At 40.4% G+C, this 25,504-nt stretch overlaps 1 protein-coding gene across 1 annotated transcript in view; it reads left to right on the forward strand.

Moving 5' to 3' along the window:
• LOC126262757 (dnaJ homolog subfamily C member 13) overlaps positions 1-25,294 on the forward strand; it is a 410,038-nt gene extending 384,744 nt beyond the window's left edge. Inside the window, exons 34-36 of the mRNA XM_049959568.1 lie at positions 7,949-8,089; positions 8,262-8,502; positions 24,071-25,294. Of these exons, the coding sequence (XP_049815525.1) occupies positions 7,949-8,089; positions 8,262-8,502; positions 24,071-24,186 (498 nt within the window). The 3' untranslated portion in view covers positions 24,187-25,294. The remainder of the gene's footprint in view (positions 1-7,948; positions 8,090-8,261; positions 8,503-24,070) is intronic.
• The last annotated feature ends 210 nt before the right edge of the window (positions 25,295-25,504 follow it).

Raw genomic sequence — 25,504 nt, forward strand, 5'->3', positions numbered from 1 at the left:
GTTGTTGCGGGGTAGATTGTGCTGAGAAATAATTGTTAAAAAAATTTGATATGTTGTGCCATTTCCGAGTTAATTATCATTGAAGTTAGCTAATCATGCTATTGCGCACAAATTCGAGCCACCTACCAGGTACAATTGGTGTCAGTTGTTCTCATAGTGTAGATGATAGCGCATGAGACTTCTCAGTCTTCAGCTTGGTTTTAATCCTTACTACTATTCCACATCCCATGTCCATTTCTTTTTTTTATCGTTCTCTTGTTCAATTTTAGGAAACCAAATGAAGAACATATATGGTGACTCCATCTGTGGTGGAACACTTGAATTTGTGTGCACAATGGCCTGATTTGTTTAAGAATCATGAAAGAAGGTTGTATACAAGGAAGAACCCTGGAGATACTAAAAGGTATCAGATAGATTATATAATGGTAAGACAGAGATTTAGGAACCAGGTTTTAAATTGTAAGACATTTCCAGGGGCAGATGTGGACTCTGACCACAATCTATTGGTTATGACCTGTAGATTAAAACTGAAGAAACTGAAGAAACTGCAAAAAGGTGGGAATTTAATGAGATGGGACCTGGATAAACTGAAAGAACCAGAGGTTGTACAGAGTTGCAGGGAGAGCATAAGGGAACAATAGACAGGAATGGGGGAAAGAAATACAGTAGAAAAGGAATGGGTAGCTCTGAGGGATGAAGTAGTGAAGGCAGCAGAGGATCAAGTAGGTCAAAAGACGAGGGCTAATAGAAATCCTTGGGTAACAGAAGAAATATTGAATTTAATTGATGAAAGGAGAAAATATAAAAATGCAGTAAATGAAGCAGGCAAAAGGGAATACAAACGTCTCAAAAATGAGATCGACAGAAAGTGCAAAATGGCTAAGCAGGGATGGCTAGAGGACAAATGTAAGGATGTAGAGGCTTGTCTCACTAGCGGTAAGATAGATACTGCCTACAGGAAAATTAAAGAGACCTTTGGAGAGAAGAGAACCACTTGTATGAATATCAAGAGCTCAGATGGCAACCCAGTTCTAAGCAAAGAAGGGAAAGCAGAAAGGTGGAAGGAGTATATAGAGGGTCTATACAAGGGCGATGTACTTGAGGACAATATTATGGAAATGGAAGAGGATGTAGATGAAGATGAAATGGGAGATAAGATACTGCGTGAAGAGTTTGACAGAGCACTGAAAGACCTGAGTCGAAACAAGGCCCCGGGAGTAGACAACATTCCATTAGAACTACTGACGGCCTTGGGAGAACCAGTCATGACAAAACTCTACCATCTGGTAAGCAAGATGTATGAGACAGGCGAAATACCCACAGACTTCAAGAAGAATATAATAATTCCAATCCCAAAGAAAGCAGGTGTTGACAGATTTGAAAATTACCGAACCATGAGTTTAATAAGTCACAGCTGCAAAATACTAACACGAATTCTTTACAGGCGAATGGAAAAACTAATAGAAGCCAACCTCGGGGAAGATCAGTTTGGATTTCGTAGAAATACTGGAACACGTGAGGCAATACTGACCTTACGACTTATCTTAGAAGAAAGATTAAGGAAAGGCAAACCTACGTTTCTAGCATTTGTAGACTTAGAGAAAGCTTTTGACAATGTTGACTGGAATACTCTCTTTCAAATTCTAAAGGTGGCAGGGGTAAAATACAGGGAGCGAAAGGCTATTTACAATTTGTACAGAAACCAGATGGCATTTACAAGAGTCGAGGGACATGAAAGGGAAGCAGTGGTTGGGAAGGGAGTAAGACAGGGTTGTAGCCTCTCCCCGATGTTATTCAATCTGTATATTGAGCAAGCAGTAAAGAAAACAAAAGAAAAAATTGGGGTAGGTATTAAAATTCATGGAGAAGAAATAAAAACTTTGAGGTTCGCCGATGACATTGTAATTCTGTCAGAGACAGCAAAGGACTTGGAAGAGCAGTTGAATGGAATGGACAGTGTCTTGAAAGGAGGATATAAGATGAACATCAACAAAAGCAAAACGAGGATAATGGAATGTAGTCGAATTAAGTCGGGTGATGCTGATGGAATTAGATTAGGAAATGAGACACTTAAAGTAGTAAAGGAGTTTTATTGATTGGCGACTCCATGTTGTCTTGTGCACGACGACCAGATAACAGGTATACTTGAAAAAAGAGACAGCATTGGTCGTATATTTTTACTATTGCAAAATCGATTTTCTGTCACTGAGTGACCATCTTCAGTGCTATATTGTATAACTGAAATTGGGATGCACTGTTGACACTATGCTTACGGCGATCACATAGACAGTCTATGTGATCGCCGTAAGCATAGTGTCAACAGTGCATCCCAATTTAAATTATACAATATAGCACTGAAGATGGTCACTCAGTGACAGAAAATCGATTTTGCAATAGTAAAAATATACGACCAATGCTGTCTCTTTTTTCAAGTAAAGGAGTTTTGCTATTTGGGGAGCAAAATAACTGATGATGGTCAAAGTAGAGAGGATATAAAATGTAGACTGGCAATGGCAAGGAAATCGTTTCTGAAGAAGAGAAATTTGTTAACATCGAGTATAGATTTAAGTGTCAGGAAGTCATTTCTGAAAGTATTTGTATGGAGTGTAGCCATGTATGGAAGTGAAACATGGACGATAAATAGTTTGGACAAGAAGAGAATAGAAGCTTTCAAAATGTGGTGCTACAGAAGAATGCTGAAGATTAGATGGGTAGACCACATAACTAATGAGGAAGTACTGAATAGGATTGGGGAGAAGAGAAATTTATGGCACAACTTGACCAGAAGATGGGATCGGTTGGTAGGACATGTTTTGAGGCATCAAGGGATCACCAATTTAGTATTGGAGGGCAGCATGGAGGGTAAAAATCGTAGAGGGAGACCAAGAGATGAATACACTAAGCAGATTCAGAAGGATGTAGGTTGCAGTAGGTACTGGGAGATGAAGAAGCTTGCACAGGATAGAGTAGCATGGAGAGCTGCATCAAACCAGTCTCAGGACTGAAGACCACAACAACAACAACAACAACAACAACAACAACAAGGTGCATTGAACTCTATATGAAAACTTTTATATTGAAAATTTTCTTAAAAACATAATTTTACACTCTGAAATGATAATTAGACACCGCCCCCATCCGTTTCTTCCATGCTTGCTGCTTTGAGATTCCCTCAGGAGGTTGAAGGTGATTGTACGTTCACACTGATTGTGGTGGATTCGTAGCCCATTGAGGCAACTCATTCACATGAACACATGGTGTAAATGCACAATCACGTTTGACCTCCTATGGGAATCTCAAAATAGTGAGTGTTGAGGTCGTGGATGGTGACTGTGGATGGGTAACACTAGGTGGGAATGTGGGCCAGTTGAGGTATTTACTGTGACAGTCTGTGCAATTGCGACGAATACTAGGTCCAGGCAGCACAGTGGTTTACACAGCTGTCTAGTAAGCAGAAGATCCTGGGTTTGAATCCCAGTCTGGCAAACATTTTCATTTCCCTTTCCCTCCCCTTCCCTCCAACTTCAATTTACATAATATGTATCACAGCTGCAGATTCTGCATTCATATAATAATTAAACAGATATATAATAATTAGACAGATTCTGCTTCAAATCCTACAAATTCTTACACTTAGATATTATGTGAGTTGACTGTTGCTATTGTAGTCATTGGATACTGCAGTTTTATGAGTACATTTTGTGAAGTGCTCAATTTTAAATTTCTTATCCTTTAAAACAATTTGATATCATTGTACCACTTTGAAGTTTTATCAAAATCTGCCTGATTAGTTGTGCAGCTTTTTTAAGATAGTAGTTCATTATAAGAAAATTGAAGAGATCTTTGGAGAAGAGAGAAGCAGCTATATGAATATAAAGAGCTATGCTGGCGAGCCAGTAATAAGACCAAAAAGATGAGAGAATATACAGAAGGGTTATAAGATGGAAATTAACTTTAGGACAATATTACAGAAAGGGAAGAGGAAGTGAATGAATGTGAAATAGGAGATACAATACTGCAAGAATAATTTGACAGACCACTGAAAGAGTCATGTTGAAACAAGGCCCCTGGAGTTAGATGACATTCTCTCAGAATTATTGAGATGCTTGGGTGAGCCAGCCATGACATAACTATTCCACCAAGTGTGCAAGCTATATTAAAGTGGAGAAATATACATGGACTTAAAGACAAATTTAAGTATCCCAATTCAAGAAATGAATAATATTAAACTGTCAGTTTAATAAGAGATGGTTGCGAGGTACTGACACACAATATTTACAGAAGAATGGAAAAATTGCTAGAGACTGGCCTCGAGGAAGATCAGTTTGGGTTCTGGAGATATGTAGGAACTTTTGGGACATTACTGACTCTACAATGTACCTAAAAGATATGTTAAAGAAAGGCAAACTAAAGTTTATAGTGTTTGTAGATTTAGAGAAAGCTTTTGAGTGTGTTTACTGGTCTACATTCTCTGAATTTCTGAAGGTAGCAGGGGTAAGGTATAGGGAGTGAAAGGTTATTCACAACTTTTGCAGAAACCAGACTGCAGCTATAGAAGTTTAAGGACATGAAATGAAAGCAGCAGGTGGGAAGGGAGTAAGACAGATATGTAGTCTATCCCTGATGTTACTCAATTTGTATACTGAGCAAGCTCTCAAGGACATCAAAGATAAATTTGGAAATAGGATTTACATTCAGGGAGAGGGGGGGGGGGGGGGGGGAGGAAATGAATCTGCCAGAGATTATATCAGACTTGGAAGAACAGCTGATCAGAATGAATATGAGATGAACACTGTGCACCGATTTGGGACTCGAACCTGGGAACTTTGCCTTTGCAGCTAAGAGCTCTACCAACTGAGCTGCCTAAGCATGACTTGTCCTCACAGCCTTACTTCTGCCAGTAAGTCATTGCCTACCTTCCAAACTTGACAGAAGCTTTCCTGCATGTCTTCTAGCACTAACACTCCTGAAGGGAAGATATTGTGGAGACATGGCTCACCACAGCCTGGGGGATGTTTCCCAGTAAGAATTTTTCACTCTGCAGTGAAGTGTGTGCTGTTATGAAACTTCCTGGCAGATAGAGCCCCCTGGGCTGGTACACCGCTCTCCCCCTCCCCCCAGCAAGCCTGGTTACTCTTGAACTCCTCCATAGTTACCCTATTGGAATATGTGCCAGACTGGAACCCAAAGCTGTTACCTTTGCCTAGCCAAAAGTTGCAAGTTGCAAGTTGCAAGTTCGAGTTCCAGTCCGGCACACAGCTTTAATGTGTCAGGAAAATTCATATCAGTGCATACTACACTGCAATACAAAAATTCATTCTGGGAATGGGTAATGTCTTGAAAAGAGGTGATAAGATGAATATCGACACAACTAAAAAAGGGTTGTGGAATGCTGTGAATACTAGACCAGGCAATGAGAGACATTGTAGTAAATGAGTTTTACTATCTGTGGTGCAAAGTAACTGATGATGGTTGCAGTTGAGAGGACATAAAATGCAGACTGACAATAGCAAGTATTATGTCAAGGAGTTTCCATTATGTCAGCAGCTCACCTTGAAAATGCCTGTACAGTTATCAGCCAAAATATCAGAAGAAATAAAACTATCCTGGATGCACACTCCGTAACTGATGGAATATTCTATCTGCTGGGGAAAACTTCAAGAAAATGCATAGGGAAATACATTAACATTGAATATAAATGTAAATATTTGAAATTCTTTTCTAGAGGTATTTGTCTGAAGTGTAGCCTTGTATGCAAGTGAAACGTAGATGATAAGCAGTTCAGACTAAAAGAAAATAGAAACTTCTGAAATCCTGTGCTACACAAGAATTCTGATGTTTAGATTGGTAGATCAAGTAATTAATAAAGTAGCACTGAACTGAATTGCAGAAAAAAATAAATTTCTGGCACAACCTAACTTACTTCTACCACATTGTCATCTCTAAGTGATGTACTAGGGTGTCAAGGGTGGTTCTCATCTTCAGCATCTTCTCAACCTTCTTTGATAAGTTTATACCACTGGTAAACTGTTGTCATACTTGCTGTAGATTCAGAAACATGTATAACCTTTTTTTCAAAAGAGACGAAAATGCATGTGTGCATCAGAAAGATGTGTGCTGACATATTAACAAAAAATTTTGAATGTTGTTTGTATAAACTATGCAAACTTCAAAAACTACTGTTGCTTCTTGATCGTACCTTGTACACCTACCCAGAACTATATGGAATCCTGCTTTTTCCAGTGGTTTAAAAGCATCCCTTGCCAGCTTAGGTGAACCTATATCTTCTGGGCAGGTTTGTAGATTATCTCGTTGGTCTGTTTTTTCAAGATTTTTCCTGTGCGATAAGGAATGTCCTTAATGAAAGGCAGGAAAACTTTTGTGCATCGCTATGATTTTTGCACACTCGGCTTAATGCTCTTTTTATGTCAGCAGATGAATAACCATTTTTGAGCAATGCACGGTGAGGTGTTTTAATTCTGCGCTAAGCAGCACTGTTCTGCAAGTGTTCCGTGCTCTGGCTGCCAACAGATTCCCAAATCTCCTATGACAATTAGTCACTTCTCAGATTTACTTTTGTCTCGTCATATGCATCAAACACAAGAAGGTGCATTGCTTTTGTATACTTTCGTTTCGTTCCTACATAGCTTAGACATTTATTGTTATGTCCTATCTTTGTTGTAAGATTTATTCTGCTTCTGGCCTGAACCAGGCAGTCAAAGGTCTCCTACACCTTAGCAGTGACAGACCTTTTAATGATTTCATGTTGAATGTTAAAATTTAAAACGGTTCAACAGCTGTTTCACTGAGGACACACACTGATGCGATATCAACTGAACACAATACATTTCAGCACAATATTGTAGATGTTATTTTATTGCATTTTTATTCTACCTGTATTGTAATGTCATGGTACCTCATGATTTGTGTACATGCAAATGCTTATCTTTCAGGATGCCCTTTATCTGTATTGATGTTGTATTTGTCCCGTACAGACATTCTTGTATTGTATTGTTGTGCACTGTATTGTCTTTGGTGCACACCAACATGCTCCTATTCACTTTTCAAGTGGAGAGTTTCTGTAGTTTAAGTGTCAGTTTCCTAATTGTTTGTCCAAATTTTCATTGTCATTATGTGCTGATTTGTTCACTATTAAGTTTCGGCAAGTGTAATTTTATTTGCATAACTGTATATTACATGCTTCGCTAAATCTGGGCACATTCCTTCAGCCTCTCAAAAATTAATAGTTATACAGGGTGTTTATAAATGAATATCAGGGTTTTAATGCTTTATAATATTCATTATATTAAACTTACAATTATAAATGATATGTCAAATGAAAGAGCAACTCAAACAGTTTTACCAAAAACCTTACAAATATTCAATTGAGCACCATTTGTCACATGTCATACATCAAGTCTACAGTCGAGTTCTTCCTAAACGTTGATAAGTGTGTCTTCAGCGATTGTAGCAACAGTTGTTTCAATCTGGTTTCTTAATTCTGTTGGTAGCGGAGGCATGTACACATGATCCTTGATGAAATGCCAAAGGAAAAAATTGCATGGCTTTAGGTCGGGTGATCGTGGAGGCCATGCAAAGCAAGTCCTGTCATTGTGCCCCTTGCGGCCTGGGCCTATCCAGTGCTTGGCTATAGACTTGATATGTGCAGTGTGACAAATGGTGCTCACATTGCACATTTATAAGGCTCTTGGTAAAACTGTTCGAGTTGCTCTTTCATTTAACAATCATTTATAACTGTAAGTTTAATGTAATAAATATTATAAAGCGTTTAAACCCCGATATTCATTTATAAACACACTGTATTTATGCTTTACTTACTGTTTCATTCAAAAACTGAAGCTGTGACTTGGCTTAAAAAAAAAAAAAAAAAAACAACTCTTCTTATTAATTTCCTTCATTTTAAAATGTTATGGTGACTTCTTTGAAGGTTTGCATACAAGCAATGGCCCATACAGATTGCATCAAACCCATGAAGCAAGCAATGCAGACGTGTAAAGACATAATTGGTGTTGGATGTGAAGCTCTGAACAGGCTTTTCTCTGCAAATCAGGATCAGCTTATAAAACAGGTAAAAATTTCTCAAATTTTGTTGTAATCTTATGTCAAAAAAGTATGTGATATGAGAGTAAGACATTATCAGGTTAATTTAATCTTCAGATCATATAATGTTTATAACTGCACTGTGCTTGAATTAAGGTCATTTGATAAATAATAATGGATGTGTGTGTTTGTTATTAAAGGCTTTAGATGCTGATATTGTGCCATACCTATTAGGCCTTCTGGAAGGCAGACTGGAAGCCATTGAGAACCCTGCTATGACTAAAGCTCAAATAGTGAAGGCACTGAAGGCCATGTCTCGAAATCTCCACTTAGGGAGCAAAATAGAAGGCATATTGGAGAAGTCCTCAGTATGGGCTGAATACAGGGATCAAAGGCATGATTTGTTTATCAGCAACACTACTACAGCTGGATACTTGACAGGTACTGTAATATAGCTTTATAGAGTCTCCTGAAGAAACTGAAAATGTTGTTTCCTGTTCATGTGCCAAAAAGTTATTGTAAAGCTTGTCAACTCTCTCTCTCTCTCTCTCTCTCTCTCTCTCTCTCTCCCTCTCTCTCTCGCCGTTAAAATTGCAACAGCACAAAGACAGAGGTGGCATGCAAAAAATGTAAAGTTGGCGTGAAGAGTATTACAAAGCATTCATAAGATGGGAGTAATGCTGTCTACATTCTGTACATGAGCAGAGATTACTTATTGTATTTCTCACTCGGCTACTTGGTGACAAAATACATTCTTAGGTGTAAAAACAAAAACAACAACAACAACAAAAACGCGCGCGCGCGCGCGCGCGCACACACACACACACACACACACACACACACACACACACACACACACCATGAAGGAATTATCCAATGGAATGGAAATTGGTAGGTGGGATGTACATGTACAGACAAAGAAATGGGTACAGTTCAAGAAAAATTTGATGACTGACTCGAGAGAGAGCTTCACAAACTAAGCAAGTCAATAACACATTGATCTACCTTTGGCTCTTCTGCAAGCAGTTATTTGGCTTGTCATTGATCGATATAGTTATCAGATTTCCTCCTGAGGGGTATTGTGTAAAATTCTGTCCAACAGGTGTGTTAGATAATCAAAATCACAGGATGATTGGAGGACCCTGCCCATAATATTCCAAATGTTTTCAATTAAGGAGGGATCTGGTGACCCTTCTGGCCAAGTTACGGTTTTGCAAGCACAAAGACAAGCAGCAGAAACTCTCACCACGTGAAAATGGGCATTGTCTTGCTGAAGTGTAAGGCCAGGATGGCTTTGCCATGAAGGGCAATGAAACAGGATTAAGAGTGTCGTTGACATATTGCTGAATTGTAAGGATGCTGCGGATGGCAACCGAAGGGGTCTTGTTATAAAAAGAAATGTCACCCCAGCCATCACTACTGGTTCTCGGTCTGTACGGTACGCCACAGTCACGTTGGTATGCCACCATTGTCCAGGGCATCTACAGGCTGAAGATATGCCTGGAAATGTCTTGGAAAGTGGTCGGATACTGACCTGACTGTCGTCCACCATACAGCCCAACAACCAGGAGTAATGGTCTGGGGTGCCATTTCTTTTCATAGCAGTAACCCTTTGGTTTCCATCTGCAGCATCCTTATGACACAATGGTACGTCAACAACATGCTACGCCCCATTTCGCTGCCCTTCATGGTGAGCCATCCTGAACTTATATTTCAGTAAGATAATGCCTGCACACATGTCGAGGTTTTACTGCTTATCTTCATGCTTGCCAAACCCCACCTTGACGAACAAGGTGACTGGATCTCTCTTCACTTGAGAGCATGTGGGGAATTATGTGCAGGGCCCTTCTACCATTTCATGATTTTGGCAATATAACACAAGTTGAACAGAATTTGGCACGATACCCCTGAGGACGATATCCAACAACTCTGTCGATCAATGCCAAGCTGAATAACTGCTTACATGAGAGCCAAATGTAGACCAATGTATTATTGATTTGCTCAATTTGTCAAGCTCTTTTCCTTAAATAAATCATCAATTTTTTCTGAAATTGCAATTGTTTGTCCGCACACGTACAACACATCTATTGATTTCATCCCTTTCAAATAATTCCTTTGTGGTGTCTTGTCTTTTTTTCTGTTGAGATTAAACAAGTTGTGAAAATGGAATGCAACTGCCCATTAGAGTACTACTAAGCTATGATTCAGTTAATTCATAGAGACATACTGTCAGTGGACATGTATTTTCTTTATGAAAGACTGCATTTTCATTCCTTTACGTTAGAGGTAATGTATGAGATTGAAAAGTGTACAAAGTGCTTTGACAATTTTTAATTATGACTAAAGGTCTTGGACATCTGGGTTTTCAAAAATACTGGGCCTCTGAGACAATGTCAAGTATCAGGTAATTCCAAAGGTAAGGTCTCCTATTTTTTTATAAGTACAGAACTCTGTCTGTGTAGCAGTTGGTCACACTGTTATGAAGAGTGCTTCATGCGCTGTGTGTAAACATGCGCATGCCTCGCTGAGGTACTCGGTCTTGGCTTGGCAGCCGTTGAGAATGGGGCTCTCCATGGATGTTACTGCCAAGTGCGAATTGCACATAATTGTTCAGTTTTTGAATGCAAAGGGCACTGCGCCGATTGAAATCCATCACCAATGGATGTCAAAAATGCTTGTAAGTGGTGAAGAGAGTTTGCAGCTGGTCGGACCGAAATTCACGACGAACAAAGGAGCAGGAGACCTTCAATTTCTGAGGAGACAGTGTTGAAGGTTCAGCAAAGCATGCGTGAAGATTGGCGGATCACCCTGGATGATCTCTGCACGTTGGTTCCTGAGGTTTCCTGAAGCACCACTCACAGAATTTTAACGGTAACATTGAACTACCGGAAGGTGTGCGCAAGATGGGTGCCACGCATGCTGACTGATGACCATTTGATGCTTCCCGTGAATTTCTTCACCACCTTGCAGCCGAACAGGACAACTTTCTGGACTCAGTTGTCGTGGGTGACAAAACCTGGACATAACCACTTTACACCTGAGACCAAGCAACAATCATGCCAGTGGCGGCATACTTCTTTGCAGCATGACAGTGAGCTTGTATGACATGGGCATACAAAAACTGCCACAGCATCTACAAAAATGCATAGACAGAAATTGTGATTATGTCGAAAAATAGTTAAATTTTCAAGCAGTAAAGTTATGTAAACCATTGTAGAAATAAACAGGTCTATGTACTTTAAAAAAAAATAGGAGACCTTACTTTTGGGATTACCCTTGTACAAAAGTGATTGTATGGTATTCTATATGCTTAAGAGTGCAGTAATTCATGGTTGATGTGGTCAGACATATAGCACCAACATATACAGATGATCTCATGTGCCCCTTAGATATGTTGGATTGTATACATGGAAGTTGCCATTGGTGGGGAGACTTGGGAGGCTCAGCAATACAGATAGCTGTACCTTAGCTGCAACCACATTGGGGGGGGGGGGGGGGGGTCTGTTGAGAAGCCAGACAAATGTGCAGTTCCTGAAGAGGAGTAGCAGCCTTTTCAGTTGTTGCAGGTGCAACATCCTGGATGATTGGCTGAATTGGCCTTGTCTTGGGTAAAATATTCTGGAGGTAAAATTGTCCCCCATTCAGATTTACGGGTGGGGACTACTCCGGAGAATGTCGTTATCCGGAGAAACAAAACTGGTGTTACACGGATTGGAGTGCGGAATGTCAGATCTCTTAATGAGACAGGTAGGTTAGAAAATTTACAAAGGGAAATGGATAGGTTAAAGTTAGATATAGTGGGAATTAGTGAAGTTTGGTGGCAGGAGGAACGGGACTACTGGTAGGTGAATACAGGGCTACAAATACAAAATCAAATATGGGTACTGCAGGAGTAGGTTCAGTAATGAATAAAAAAATAAGAACACGGATAAGCTACTACTAACAGCATAGTGGGCACATTATTGTAGCCATGATAAACATGAAGCCCACTCTCACCACAGTAATGTAAGTCTATATGCCAACTATCTCTGCAGATGATGAAGAGATTGATGAAATGTACGATGAGATAAAAGAAATTATTCAGGTAGTGAAGGGAGACAAATATTTAATAGTCTTGGGAGACTGGAATTCAGTAATATGAAAAGGAAGAGAAGAAAAAGTAGTAGGTGAATATGGACTGGGAATAAGGAGTGAAAGAAGAACCCCCCGGTAGAATTTTGCATAGAGCATAACTTAATCACGGCTAACACTTGGTTCAAGAATTGTGAAAGAAGGTTGTATACATGGAAAAGACCTGGAGACACCAGAAGGCATCATATTGATTACATAATGATTAGACAGAGATCTTGGAACCTGGTTTTTAAATTGTAAAATATTTCCAGGGGCATATGTGACTTAGACCACAATTTATTGCTAGTAGACTGTAGATTAAACTGGAGAAACTGCAGAAAGGTAGGAATTTAGGGAGATGAGATCTGGATAAAGTGAAAGAACCAAAAGTTTTGGAGTGTTTCAGAGGGAGCATTAGGGAACCAGTGACAAGAACAGGAGAAAGGAATACAGTAGAAGAAGAATGGGTAGCTTTGAGAGATGAAATAGTAAAGAGAGCACAGGTTCAAGTAGATAAAAAGACGAATGCTTGTAGAAATCCTTCGGTAACAAAAGAGATATTGAATTTAATTGATTAAAGGAGAAACTATAAAAATGCAGTAAATGAAGTAAGAGAAAAGGAATACAAACGTCACAAAAATGAGATCGACAGGAGGTGCAAAATGGCTAAGCAGGACTGGCTAGAGGACAAACGTAAGGATGTAGAAGCATACATCACTAGGGGTAAGATACATGCTGCCTACAGGAAAATTAGAGAGACCTTTGGAGAAAAGAGAACTGCCTGTAGGAATATCAAGTGTTCAGGTGGAAAACCTGTCCTAAGCAAATAAGGGAAAGCACATATGTGGAAGGAGTATATAGTGTGTCCATACAAGGGCATTGTACTTGAGGGCAATATTATGGAAATGGAAGAGGACATAGATGAAAATGATATTGGAGATATGATACTGTGTGAAGAATTTGACAGAGCACTGACAGACGTAAGTTAGTACAAGGCCCCAGGATTAGACAACATTTTGTTAGATCTACTGATAGCCTTGGGAGAGCCAGCCATGACAAAACTCTTCCATCTACATCTACATTGTTACTCTGCAATTCAGACTTAAGTGCCTGGCAGATGGTTCAGTAAACCCTTTTCGTATTACATCTCTACCATTGCAGCGTCGAATGGCGCATGGGAAAAAGGAATACTTAAATCTTTCCATTCGAGCTCTGATTTCTCTTATTTTATTATGATTATCATTTCTCCCTACACAGCTGGGTGTCAACAAAATATTTTCACATTCAGAAGAGAAAGTTGGTGATTGAAATTTCGTAAATAGATCTCACCGCAAAGAAAACCACCTTTGTTTCAGTGATTGCCACCCCAACCTGTGTGTCATATCAGTGACACTCTCACCCCTATTGCACGATAACACAAAACGAGCTGCTCTTCTTTGCACTTCTTGATGCCCTCTGTCAATCCTACATGGTAAGGATCCCACACTGCACAGCAATATTCCAGCAGAGGACGGATATGTGTAATGTAGGCTGTCTCTTTAGTGGGTTTGTCACATCTTCTAAATGTTCTGCCAACAAAGCAAAGTCTTTGTTTCACCTTCCCCACAATATTATCTATGTGGTATTTCCAATTTAAGTTGTTTGTAATTGTAATTCCTAGGTATTTAGTTGAATTGACAGCCCTTGGATTTGTGCGGTTTCGTGATTTATCGTATAACCAAAATTTATCGGATTTCTTTTAGTATCATGTGGATGACCTTTCACTTTTCTTTGATTCGTGCCAATTGCCACTTTTCACACAATACAGAAATTCTCTCTAGACCATTTTGTAATTGGAATTGATTGTCCGATGATTTTACTAGATGGTAAATTACAGCGTCATCTGGAAACAATCTAAGGGGGCTGCTCAGATTATCACCTAGATCAGTTATGTAAATCAAGAACAGCAGAGGGCCTATGACACTACCTTGCGGAATGCCAGATATCAATTCTGTTCTGCTCGATGATTTACTGTCTATCACTGCGAACTGTGACCTCTCTGAGAGGAAACTATGAATCCAGTCGCACAACTGAGACAATACTCCATATGCACTCAATTTGAGTAACAGTCGCTTGTGAGGAACGATATCAAAAGTTTTCTGGAAATCTGGGAATATGGAATCAATCTGAGATCCCTTGTCGGCAGCACTCGTTACTTCATGGGAATAAAGAGCTAGCTGTATTGCACAAGAATGATATTTTCTGAATCCATGTTGGTTATGTATCAATAAGTCATTTTCTTTAAGGTGATTCATAATGTTTGAGTACAGTATATGCTCGAAAATCCTACTGCAAATTGAGGTCAGTGATACGGGTCTGTAATTCAATGAGTTACTCCTATCTCCTTTCTTGAATATTGGTGTAACCTGTGCTACTTTCCAGTCTTTAGGAACAGACCTTTCATCAAGTGATCGGTTACGTATGATTGCTAAGAAAGGCGCTATTGTTTCTGCATACTCTGAAAGGAACCTGATTGGTATACCATTTGGATCAGAAGACTTGCCTTTCTTAAGTGATTTGAGTTGTTTCGAATCGCCTAAGATATCTACTTTTATGTCACTCATGCTATCAGGTGTTCTGGTTTTGAATTCTGGAATATTTACTTCGATTTCTTTCATGAAGGAATTACGGAAAACTGTATGTAGTAACTCTGCTTTTGTGGTACCATCATTGGTAACATTTCTATTGCTATCACACAGTGACGGTATTGACTGTTTTTTTGCCACTGGTGTACTTTACATACTACCAGAATTGCGTTGGGTTTTCTACCATATTTTGAGACAATGTTTCATTGTGGAAACTATTAAAAGCATCTCGCATTGATGTCCGCACTAAGTTTCGAGCTTCCATGAAACTTGGCCAGTCTTGGGGATTTTGCGTTCTTCAGAATTTAGCATGCTTTTTTCATTGTTTCTGGAACAGTGTTCTGATGTGTTTTGTGTACCATGGTGGATCAATTCCGTCTCTTATTAACTTATGCAGTACGAATCTATCTATTGCTGTCGAAACTGTATCTTTAAATCTGAGCCATATCTGGTCTACACTTACATAATTAGCTTGGAAGGAATGGAGACTCACTCTTAGGAAGGCATCAAGAAATTTTTATCTGCTGTTGTAAATAGATATATTTTGCATTTATTTTTAGTGGTTTTTGGTTTATATGGTTTTGAGCCTCACTATAGTGACCTTGTGTTCACTAATCCCTGTATCCGTCGTGATACTCTATATTAGATCAGGATTATTTGTGGCTAAGAGGTCAAGTGTGTTTTTGCAACCATTTAGAATTCGTGTGGGCTCATGAACTAATTGTTCAAAGTAATTCTCGGAGAAAGCATTTAGTACAATTTTGGACGTGTACTTTCACCAACAAATTGAGGGTAGATTGAAGCCTCCACCAATTATAACTGTATGAGTGGGGTACTTATTTGTAATGAGATTCAAGTCTTCTTTGAATTGTTCAGCTATTATATCGTCTGAGTTGGGGGGTCGGTAGGAGGAGCCAATTATTATTTTGGTACAGCTGTTGAGTATAACCTCTAGTCCTAGTAATTCGCAGGAACTATCTATTTCAAACCCCCCCACCCCCCCACCCCCCATGAACTATGGACCTTGCCGTTGGTGGGGAGGCTTGCGTGCCTCAGCGATACAGATCGCCGTACCGTAGGTACAACCACAATGGAGGGGTATCTGTTGAGAGGCCAGACAAACATGTGGTTCCTGAAGAGGGGCAGCAGCCTTTTCAGTAGTTGCAAGGGCAACAGTCTGGATGATTGACTGATCTGGCCTTGTAACAATAACCAAAACAGCCTTGCTGTGCTGGTACTGCGAACGGCTGAAAGCAAGGGGAAACTACGGCCGTAATTTTTCCCTAGGGCATGCAGCTTTACTGTATGATTAAATGATGATGGCGTCCTCTTGGGTAAAATATTCCGGAGGTAAAATAGTCCACTATTCGGATCTCCAGGCGGGGACTACTCAAGAGGATGTCGTTATCAGGAGAAAGTAAACTGGCGTTCTATGGATCGGAGCGTGGAATGTCAGGTCCCTTAATCGGGCAGGTAGGTTAGAAAATTTGAAAAGGGAAATGGATAGGTTAAAGTTAGATATAGTGGGAATTAGTGAAGTTCGGTGGCAGGAGGAACAAGACTTCTGGTCAGGTGACACAGGGTTATAAACACAAAGTCAAATAGGGGTAATGCAGGAGTAGGTTTAATAATGAATAGGAAAGTAGGAAGGCTGGTAAGCTACTACAAATAGCTTAGTGAACGCATTATTGTGGCCAAGATAGATACGAAGCCCACACCTACTACAGGAGTACAAGTTTATATGCCAACTAGCTCTGCAGATGACGAAGAAATGTATGATGAAATAAAAGAAATTATTCAGATAGTGAAGGGAGACGAAAATTTAATAGTCATGGGTGACTGGAATTCGAGTGTAGGAAAAGGGAGAGAAGGAAACGTAGTAGGTGAATATGGATTGGGGCTAAGAAATGAAAGAGGAAGCCGCCTGGTAGAATTTTGCACAGAGCACAACTTAATCATAGCTAACACTTGGTTTAAGAATCATGATAGAAGGTTGTATACTTGGAAGAACCCTGGAGATACTAAAAGGTATCAGATAGATTATATAATGGTAGGACAGAGATTTAGGAACCAGGTTTTAAATTGTAAGACATTTCCAGGGGCAGATGTGAACTCTGACCACAATCTATTGGTTATGACCTGTAGATTAAAACTGAAGAAACTGCAAAAAGGTGGGAATTTAAGGAGATGGGACCTGGATAAACTGAAAGAACCAGAGGTTGTACAGAGTTGCAGGGAGAGCATAAGGGAACAATAGACAGGAATGGGGGAAAGAAATACAGTAGAAGAAGAATGGGTAGCTTTGAGGGATGAAGTAGTGAAGGCAGCAGAGGATCAAGTAGGTAAAAAGACGAGAGCTAGTAGAAATCCTTGGGTAACAGAAGAAATATTGAATTTAATTGATGAAAGGAGAAAATATAAAAATGCAGTAAATGAAGCAGGCAAAAAGGAATACAAACGTCTCAAAAATGAGATCGACAGGAAGTGCAAAATGGCTAAGCAGGGATGGCTAGAGGACAAATGTAAGGATGTAGAGGCTTATCTCACTAGGGGTAAGATAGATACTGCCTGCAGGAAAATTAAAGAGACCTTTGGAGAAAAGAGAACCACTTGTATGAACATCAAGAGCTCAGATGGAAACACAGTTCTAAGCAAAGAAGGGAAAGCAGAAAGGTGGAAGGAGTATACAGAGGGTCTATACAAGGGCGATGTACTTGAGGACAATATTATGGAAATGGAAGAGGATGTCGATGAAGATGAAATGGGAGATACGATACTGCGTGAAGAGTTTGACAGAGCACTGAAAGACCTGAGTCGAAACAAGGCCCCCGGAGTAGACAACATTCCATTAGAACTACTGACGGCCTTGGGAGAGCCAGTCCTGACAAAACTCTACCATATGGTGAGCAAGATGTATGAAACAGGCGAAATACCCTCAGACTTCAAGAAGAATATAATAATTTCATTCCCAAAGAAAGCAGGTGTTGACAGATGTGAGAATTACCAAACAATCAGTTTAATAAGCCACAGCTGCAAAATACTAACACGAATTCTTTACAGACGAATGGGAAAACTAGTAGAAGCCGACTTGGGGGAAGATCAGTTTGGATTCCGTAGAAATACCGGAACACGTGAGGCAATACTGACCTTACGACTTACCTTAGAAGAAAGATTAAGGAAAGGCAAACCTACGTTTCCAGCATTTGTAGATTTAGAGAAAGCTTTTGACAATGTTGACTGGAATACTCTCTTTCAAATTCTGAAGGTGGCTGGGGTAAAATACAGGGAGCGAAAGGCTATTTACAATTTGTACAGAAACCAGATGGCAGTTATAAGAGTCGAGGGACATGAAAGGGAAGCAGTGATTGGGAAGGGAGTAAGACAGGGTTGTAGCCTCTCCCCAATGTTATTGAATCTGTATATTGAGCAAGCAGTAAAGGAAACAAAAGAAAAATTCGGAATAGGTATTAAAATCCATGGAGAAGAAATAAAAAACCTTGAGGTTCGCCAATGACATTGTAATTCTGTCAGAGACAGCAAAGGACTTGGAAGAGCAGTTGAACGGAATGGATGGTGTCTTGAAGGGAGGATATAAGATGAACATCAACAAAAGCAAAACGAGGATAATGGAATGTAATCGAATTAAGTCGGGTGATGTTGAGGGTATTAGATTAGGAAATGAGACACTTAAAGTAGTAAAGGAGTTTTGCTATTTGGGGAGCAAAATAACTGATGATGGTAGAAGTAGAGGGGATATAAAATGTAGACTGGCAATGGCAAGGAAAGCAGCTTGTGAGATGTCTGCTTGTGTCTGTATATGTGTGGATGGATATGTGTGTGTGTGCGCGAGTGTATACCCGTCCTTTTTTCCCCCTGAGGTAAGTCTTTCCGCTCCCGCGATTGGAATGACTCCTTACCCTCTCCCCTAAAACCCACATCGTTTCGTCTTTCACTCTCTTTCCCTCTTTCCTGATGAGGCAACAGTTTGTTGTGAAAGCTTGAATTGTGTGTGTGTGTTTGTGTTTGTTTGTGTGTCTATATAACAAAGATGATGTGACTTACCAAATGAAAGTGCTGGCAGGTCGACAGACACAAACATACACACAAAATTCTAGCTTTCGCAACCAACGGTTGCTTCATCAGGAAAGAGGGAAGGAGAGGGAGAGACGAAAGGATGTGGGTTTTAAGGGAGAGGGTAAGGAGTCATTCCAATCCCGGGAGCAGAAAGACTTACCTTAGGGGGGAAAAAAGGACAGGTATACACTCGCACACACACCCATATCCAACCACACATACACAGACACAAGCAGACATTTGTAAAGGCAAAAAGATTCGGCAGAGATGTCAGTCGAGGCAGACGTACAGAGGCAAAGATGTTGTTGAAAGACAGGTGAGGTATGAGCAGCGGCAACTTGAAATTAGCGGAGGTTGAGGCCTGGCGGATAACAAAAAGAGAGGATATACTGAAGGGCAAGTTCCCATCTCCGGAGTTCTGACAGGTTGGTGTTAGTGGGAAGTAACCAGATAACCCGGACGGTGTAACACTGTGCCAAGATGTGCTGGCCGTACACCAAGGCATGTTTAGCCACAGGGTGATCCTCATTACCAACAAATACTGTCTGCCTGTGTCCATTCATGCGAATGGACAGTTTGTTGCTGGTCATTCCCACATAGAAAGCTTCACAGTGTAGGCAGGTCAGTTGGTAAATCACGTGTTTGCTTTCACACGTGGCTCTGCCTTTGATCGTGTACACCTTCCAGGTTACAGGACTGGAGTAGGTGGTGGTGGGAGGGTGCATGGGACAGGTTTTACACCGGGGGTGGTTACAAGGGTAGGAGCCAGAGGGTAGGGAAGGTGGTTTGGGGATTTCATAGGGTTGAACTAAGAGGTTACGAAGGTTAGGTGGACGGCGGAAAGACACTCTTGGTGGAGTCACTTAGAGGAAGCCTTCTTGGTTACCCAGGCCTGCCAACCCAAAGTTTGGTACAGATTTATTGATGACATCTTCATGATCTGGACTCTCAGTGAAGAAGAACTCCAGAATTTCCTCTCCAACCTCAACTCCTTTGGTTCCATCAGATTCACCTGGTCCTACTCCAAATCCCATGCCACTTTCCTTGACGTTGACCTCCATCTGTCCAATGGCCAGCTTCACACGTCCGTCCACATCAAACCCACCAACAAGCAACAGTACCTCCATTATGACAGCTGCCACCCATTCCACATCAAACAGTCCCTTCCCTACAGCCTAGGTCTTCGTGGCAAACGAATCTGCTCCAGTCCGGAATCCCTGAACCATTACACCAACAACCTGACAACAGCTTTCGCATCCCGCAACTACCCTCCCGACCTGGTACAGAAGCAAATAACCAGAGCCACTTCCTCATCCCCTCAAACCCAGAACCTCCCACAGAAGAACCACAAAAGTGCACCACTTGTGACAGGATACTTTCCGGGACTGGATCAGACTCTGAATGTGGCTCTCCAGCAGGGATACGACTTCCTCGAGTCCTGCCCTGAAATGAGATCCATCCTTCATGAAATTCTCCCCACTCCACCAAGAGTGTCTTTCCGCCGTCCACCCAACCTTCGTAACCTGTTAGTTCATCCCTATGAAATCCCCAAACCACCTTCCCTACCCTCTGGCTCCTACCCTTGTAACCACCCCCGGTGTAAAACCTGTCCCATGCACCCTTCCACCACCACCTACTCCAGTCCTGTAACCCCGAAGGTGTACACGATCAAAGGCAGAGCCACGTGTGAAAGCACCCACGTGATTTACCAACTGACCTGCCTACACTGTGAAGCTTTTTATGTGGGAATGACCAGCAACAAACTGTCCATTCGCATGAATGGATACTGGCAGACAGTGTTTGTTGGTAATGAGGATCACCCTGTGGCTAAACATGCCTTGGTGCACGGCCAGCACATCTTGGCACAGTGTTACACTGTCCGGGTTATCTGGATACTTCCCACTAACACCAACCTGTCAGAACTCCGGAGATGGGAACTTGCCCTTCAGTATATCCTCTCTTCTCGTTATCCGCCAGGCCTCAACCTCCACTAATTTCAAGTTGCCGCCACTCATACCTCACCTGTCTTTCAACATCTTTGCCTCTGTACTTCTGCCTCGACTGACATCTCTGCCGAATCTCTTTGCCTTTAAAAATGTCTGCTTGTGTCTGTGTATGTGTGGTTGGATATGGGTGTGTGTGCGAGTGTATACCTGTCCTTTTTTCGCCCTAAGGTAAGTCTTTCCGCTCCCGGGATTGGTATGACTCCTTACCCTCTCCCTTAAAACCCACATCCTTTCGTCTTTCCCTCTCCTTCCCTCTTTCCTGATGAAGCAACCGTTTATTGCGAAAGCTTGAATTTTGTGTGTATGTTTGTGTGTCTATCGACCTGCCAGCTCTTTCATTCGGTAAGTCATATCATCTTTGTTTTTATATATATGCGCCTGTCATCAAGAAAATCACACTATTATTGTATTGCATTACCAGTTTCTGTTGTTATAGCAACTGCCTTGGAACCTATTAATTACAAGTCAGTCTCTTAAACATTTATTTCAGGTTCAAATACATGTAACATCAAAACTGAACTCGGTCATCCTTTTTGACATTATATGTACACTGGTCAGAACAATTAGGGGATCAGTCAAGATATCTAGGTTCTGAAGTATTGTCATCAGCAGAATGATCTAAAATTTTTAAACGTCTTTCTGTCGGTTCTACGGAGTGGAGGCAGCAACATTATCGTCGCCGAGATAGTGGTAATAATGGAAACTTGCTGCAGTGGGGGTTGATGTGGACTTGTGTTTACTCTACCAAATGAATTACACAAGCAGTTGGGTTCAGATAGTGTAGTGAGCAGATAGTGCAATGCAACAACAACGTGACTTACCCATAGCTATGGCATGGAGAGCCATAGGACGATTGGGAGCAGGACAGACACAGAGGGAGGTGGCTGCAGCTGTTGGAGTGTCCCAAAGTGTAATTTCCAGAACCTGGACGCGTTTTGAGACAGCAGGAACAGTTGAAAGGAGGCAAGGCCAAGGTCGTCCACAGGTAACATCAGCAAGAGATGACCTGTTATCTCTGGTTAACAGCCCATCGAGACAGGAGGCTGAATGCAGCTCGGCAGCAACAAGACATGCAATATCAACACACACAGTCCGAAATTGCCTTTGAGAATGTGGCTTCTAAGCACAGAGGTGTACGGTGTGCATCCCATTAAAACCATGACACCATTTAGCCCGCAGAAACTGGGCAGATCAGGATTGGAGTTGTAATGAATGGTGCTGGGTGCTGTTCACAGATGAGTCAAGATTTTGTGTTCAGCTGGATGATCGACGTTCCCTCATCTGGAGACAATGTGGAACTCGGGAACAGTCCTGCTTATGTGCAGGAAACATCACCATATCATGGCGGTGGACAAATCGTGTGGTTAGGAGTTGGTATTGGCAGATGTATGGACCTCTGTGCCTTTCAGAATGGCACTTTGACTGCTCTGAGGTATAGGAATGAGATCCTTCAACCTTTTGTTGTGCCCTGCACTGGTGCCATAGGAGACTGGTTCCGTCTTGTGGATGATAATGCTCATACCCACAGAGTTGCATTGGTGGACAACATGCCTTAAGCTGAGGGAATTAATTGGAGTGACCAGCATGTTCACTGGACTTAAACCCGATTGATCATATCTGGGATGCACTTGGCAGATGCATTGCAGCCAGACTGGCACCTCCCACAATGGTTGCAGGACTGGATATTGCACTTTTGGAAGAATGACCAAATATCCCTAAAGAGCTGATTGATAACCTCATACTGTCCATGCCACATGTGTGTGCAGCTGTACTGGCCATCTGAGGTGGCCACACACCATATTGGAGGGCAACGAGAATGACTGTTTCACTGTTATGGTAGCCCCATAGTGCCTCGCTCAATGTAAACATTACGTAAACCTCAAGTAAAGAGTTGGGACCTCAAAAGGTGATACGTTTCCAACACAAAATCAATGGATGATGTTGTTAGAAGGTGAGAAAAGAAACAGACTTTTCATTGAATCAGGGCCTTGTCAATATCATACTTTTAGGTTCATATTTTGAGCTGCACTTGAGATGGTGCACACTTTTGCTTCATGCCATTGTGTACATTCACATGTAATCGAGTTGTTACCTGTCCAAAATTTCCTTCCTGGAATTTCCATTATTGGGACACAGTACTCTCAATTACTATGATGAACATCCATTCTCCTCCCCTGAGAAATGTAATATATGTTTCCTGTAATCATTCTACATTTCTCGGAATGTCATCGAACTTAAAACCTCTTCATGTACACCTCTGCTCCCTCATCCAAGTAGCTACTTTTAGTTACTGGAGTGCATTGACCTACAAACTGTGTCAAGCAATTGTGTTATTTGAGGAATATTTGATGGGCTCAAATTTTGCTGTCAGAAAGTCCATTGGTGTTCCTTTACATACAGCCGACTGGAAGCTTCGAGCATATTCTCAGATATGGGCTTGGTGTTTGAGTCAGTGAGGTAATATTTGGAGCACAGCTGATTAATATGGTTGCCATGTAACAGTTGCAGGTGCTATACATAGTTAAGTGTTAAGTTGTAGACAAATCTATATGTTATCAAAATGTCTCAAGGCACAATAACACTGAGAATGGACTGTTGCTTGAATATACCTCCTTGTATCTCCTAAAATGCTGATGAGGACATTCATGTACAGTAATGTTTGCTTGTCAATGAAACTTTATTTGACATGTAGGTCTCGTACACACCTTTTACTCCTTTATTGTGCTTGAAGAGAAACATGGTGCTTGAAACTGATAGCATATAAAGGAATAGTAAAGACCTTTGTCGCAGCTGCAATATAGCCAATGAAACATTCCCCAAGTGAAGTCTATATAGGTGTGGAACGACAAGCTGAAGAAGACTATAAAGTTTCCATGAGTAGTATATATCTTTAATAGTAATTTGCTCAGTGTTGGTGTCTACACGGTTGCACAGCTTTAACTAGTATGGAGAGTGACCCTGTAAAATTCTCATTGTTTCAAACCAGACGTGTTATTGTTTCATATGTTAGTTAGGTAAAATTCATTTTGTTGCAGTTAATTAAAAATGATATAACTGAACTTAGAAGTACACAAAAGGGAAACTGGATGTAGCTGCAAAGCTTCTTGAGTTTAATCCTTCAGTGATTTGTACATACCTTAAAACAAAGATGCAATATCTGTATAATTTACATTATGTGTCAATTCTGTTTTTAAGGGGCTCCACCTACAACAGCAGGCTACTTAACACAGGGTCCAGCTACAACTACTTTACCTGATGTTCCTCCACCCCTGGATAAAGAAGATCCTTTGGTAAGAGTGGACACCATTTGATAAGGACAGAAATTGACTGAATGATGATCAGTCAGACTTTGTGTGTTAGTAACTAGCACTCAGTTTCATATTATATGAGCTGCTTTTTCTATTGTGGGAGAAAAAGACAATGAAAAATGTTCATAAACATAACATGATGTGGTACGTTGCTGTGATAACTATTTCCTTACTCTGTTGCTCCAGATATAAAACAGTAAAATGAAGTTTGCATGTCTGTGAATACTAAGTGAATGGTGCATTCTCAATGGTCCTTAAGACATTATCAAAGTAATACGGGTCCGGGATGAATGTGATGTCCAGATGAAAGAATACTGTTACTTTTCATTTGTCGCCCATATGTAATTTCAAGGGTGAATGTCTGATAACAAAAATTGTTTAAAGCAATGTATTTTTGTAAGTATGAAGAGTTACTGAAAATGAAAATTTCTTTTATATTTGTTTCAACTGTTTTTAGACTGACAGTTGAACTGAAACATTCTAGCATAAAATAATTTATATCTCCCTTAAAATATTATTTTTTTATATGAGTGTATTTTTAAAGACTGTAAATTATCAGTGTAAAGCCAATTCCACATTTTGTGTTTTATGTAGTTCCTAGGTGCATCAAACTATGTAGAGAAACAAACTAAATAGAACAAATTTGCATGTGTGTGTCATCGTACGTAGACACAGAACTAAAAATGTTCAGTAAGAATGCCATCAAGCTGGTCAATTTTTCTTCAATGGTATGGAAAAAAAAAATTAGTTACTGGAAATATTTTGTGTGTTTATTATTGTTCTGCCAGAATGGATAATTGCTTTTGTTACCAGCTGTAACCCAAATAAAGATATTGTGTATGTGAGAGGAACGCACTAATACTGTTCCTTGTTTGACAGTGTTCCTGTACTTATGTAAATATTACATATTGTAATTTATGTGTGCATTTGTGTAAAAGTACACAGTATGCGTATCTTGCTTTAAAAAATGTGAAATTATGTTGCACATTTGTGCTATAACACAGCCGAGATATATCACTGTCATTTATATTTGCCTTTAATTTGCAATATTTTGATTATTATAACATTTTATATGAAAATTGCATAATAATCATGTATAAAATATTTAATAAAGCACAATTTTTCATTTGTTTTCACTCATTTTTATTGCAGCATTTGGACATGGCAGTGTGTTAATTGGGGAGAAAATCTCACAATTACTTCTCTTGTGTACCATAAAAAATGGAATTTAGTGGTTTATATTCTGTTGACTGGTGGATTAAGAGTGCAGAAAGACTGTTATTATGTATTACTTTCAATTCTCATCTACATGGGATAACTA

Source organism: Schistocerca nitens, chromosome 6 (assembly GCF_023898315.1).
Source record: "Schistocerca nitens isolate TAMUIC-IGC-003100 chromosome 6, iqSchNite1.1, whole genome shotgun sequence".
Lineage (NCBI taxonomy): Eukaryota > Metazoa > Arthropoda > Insecta > Orthoptera > Acrididae > Schistocerca > Schistocerca nitens.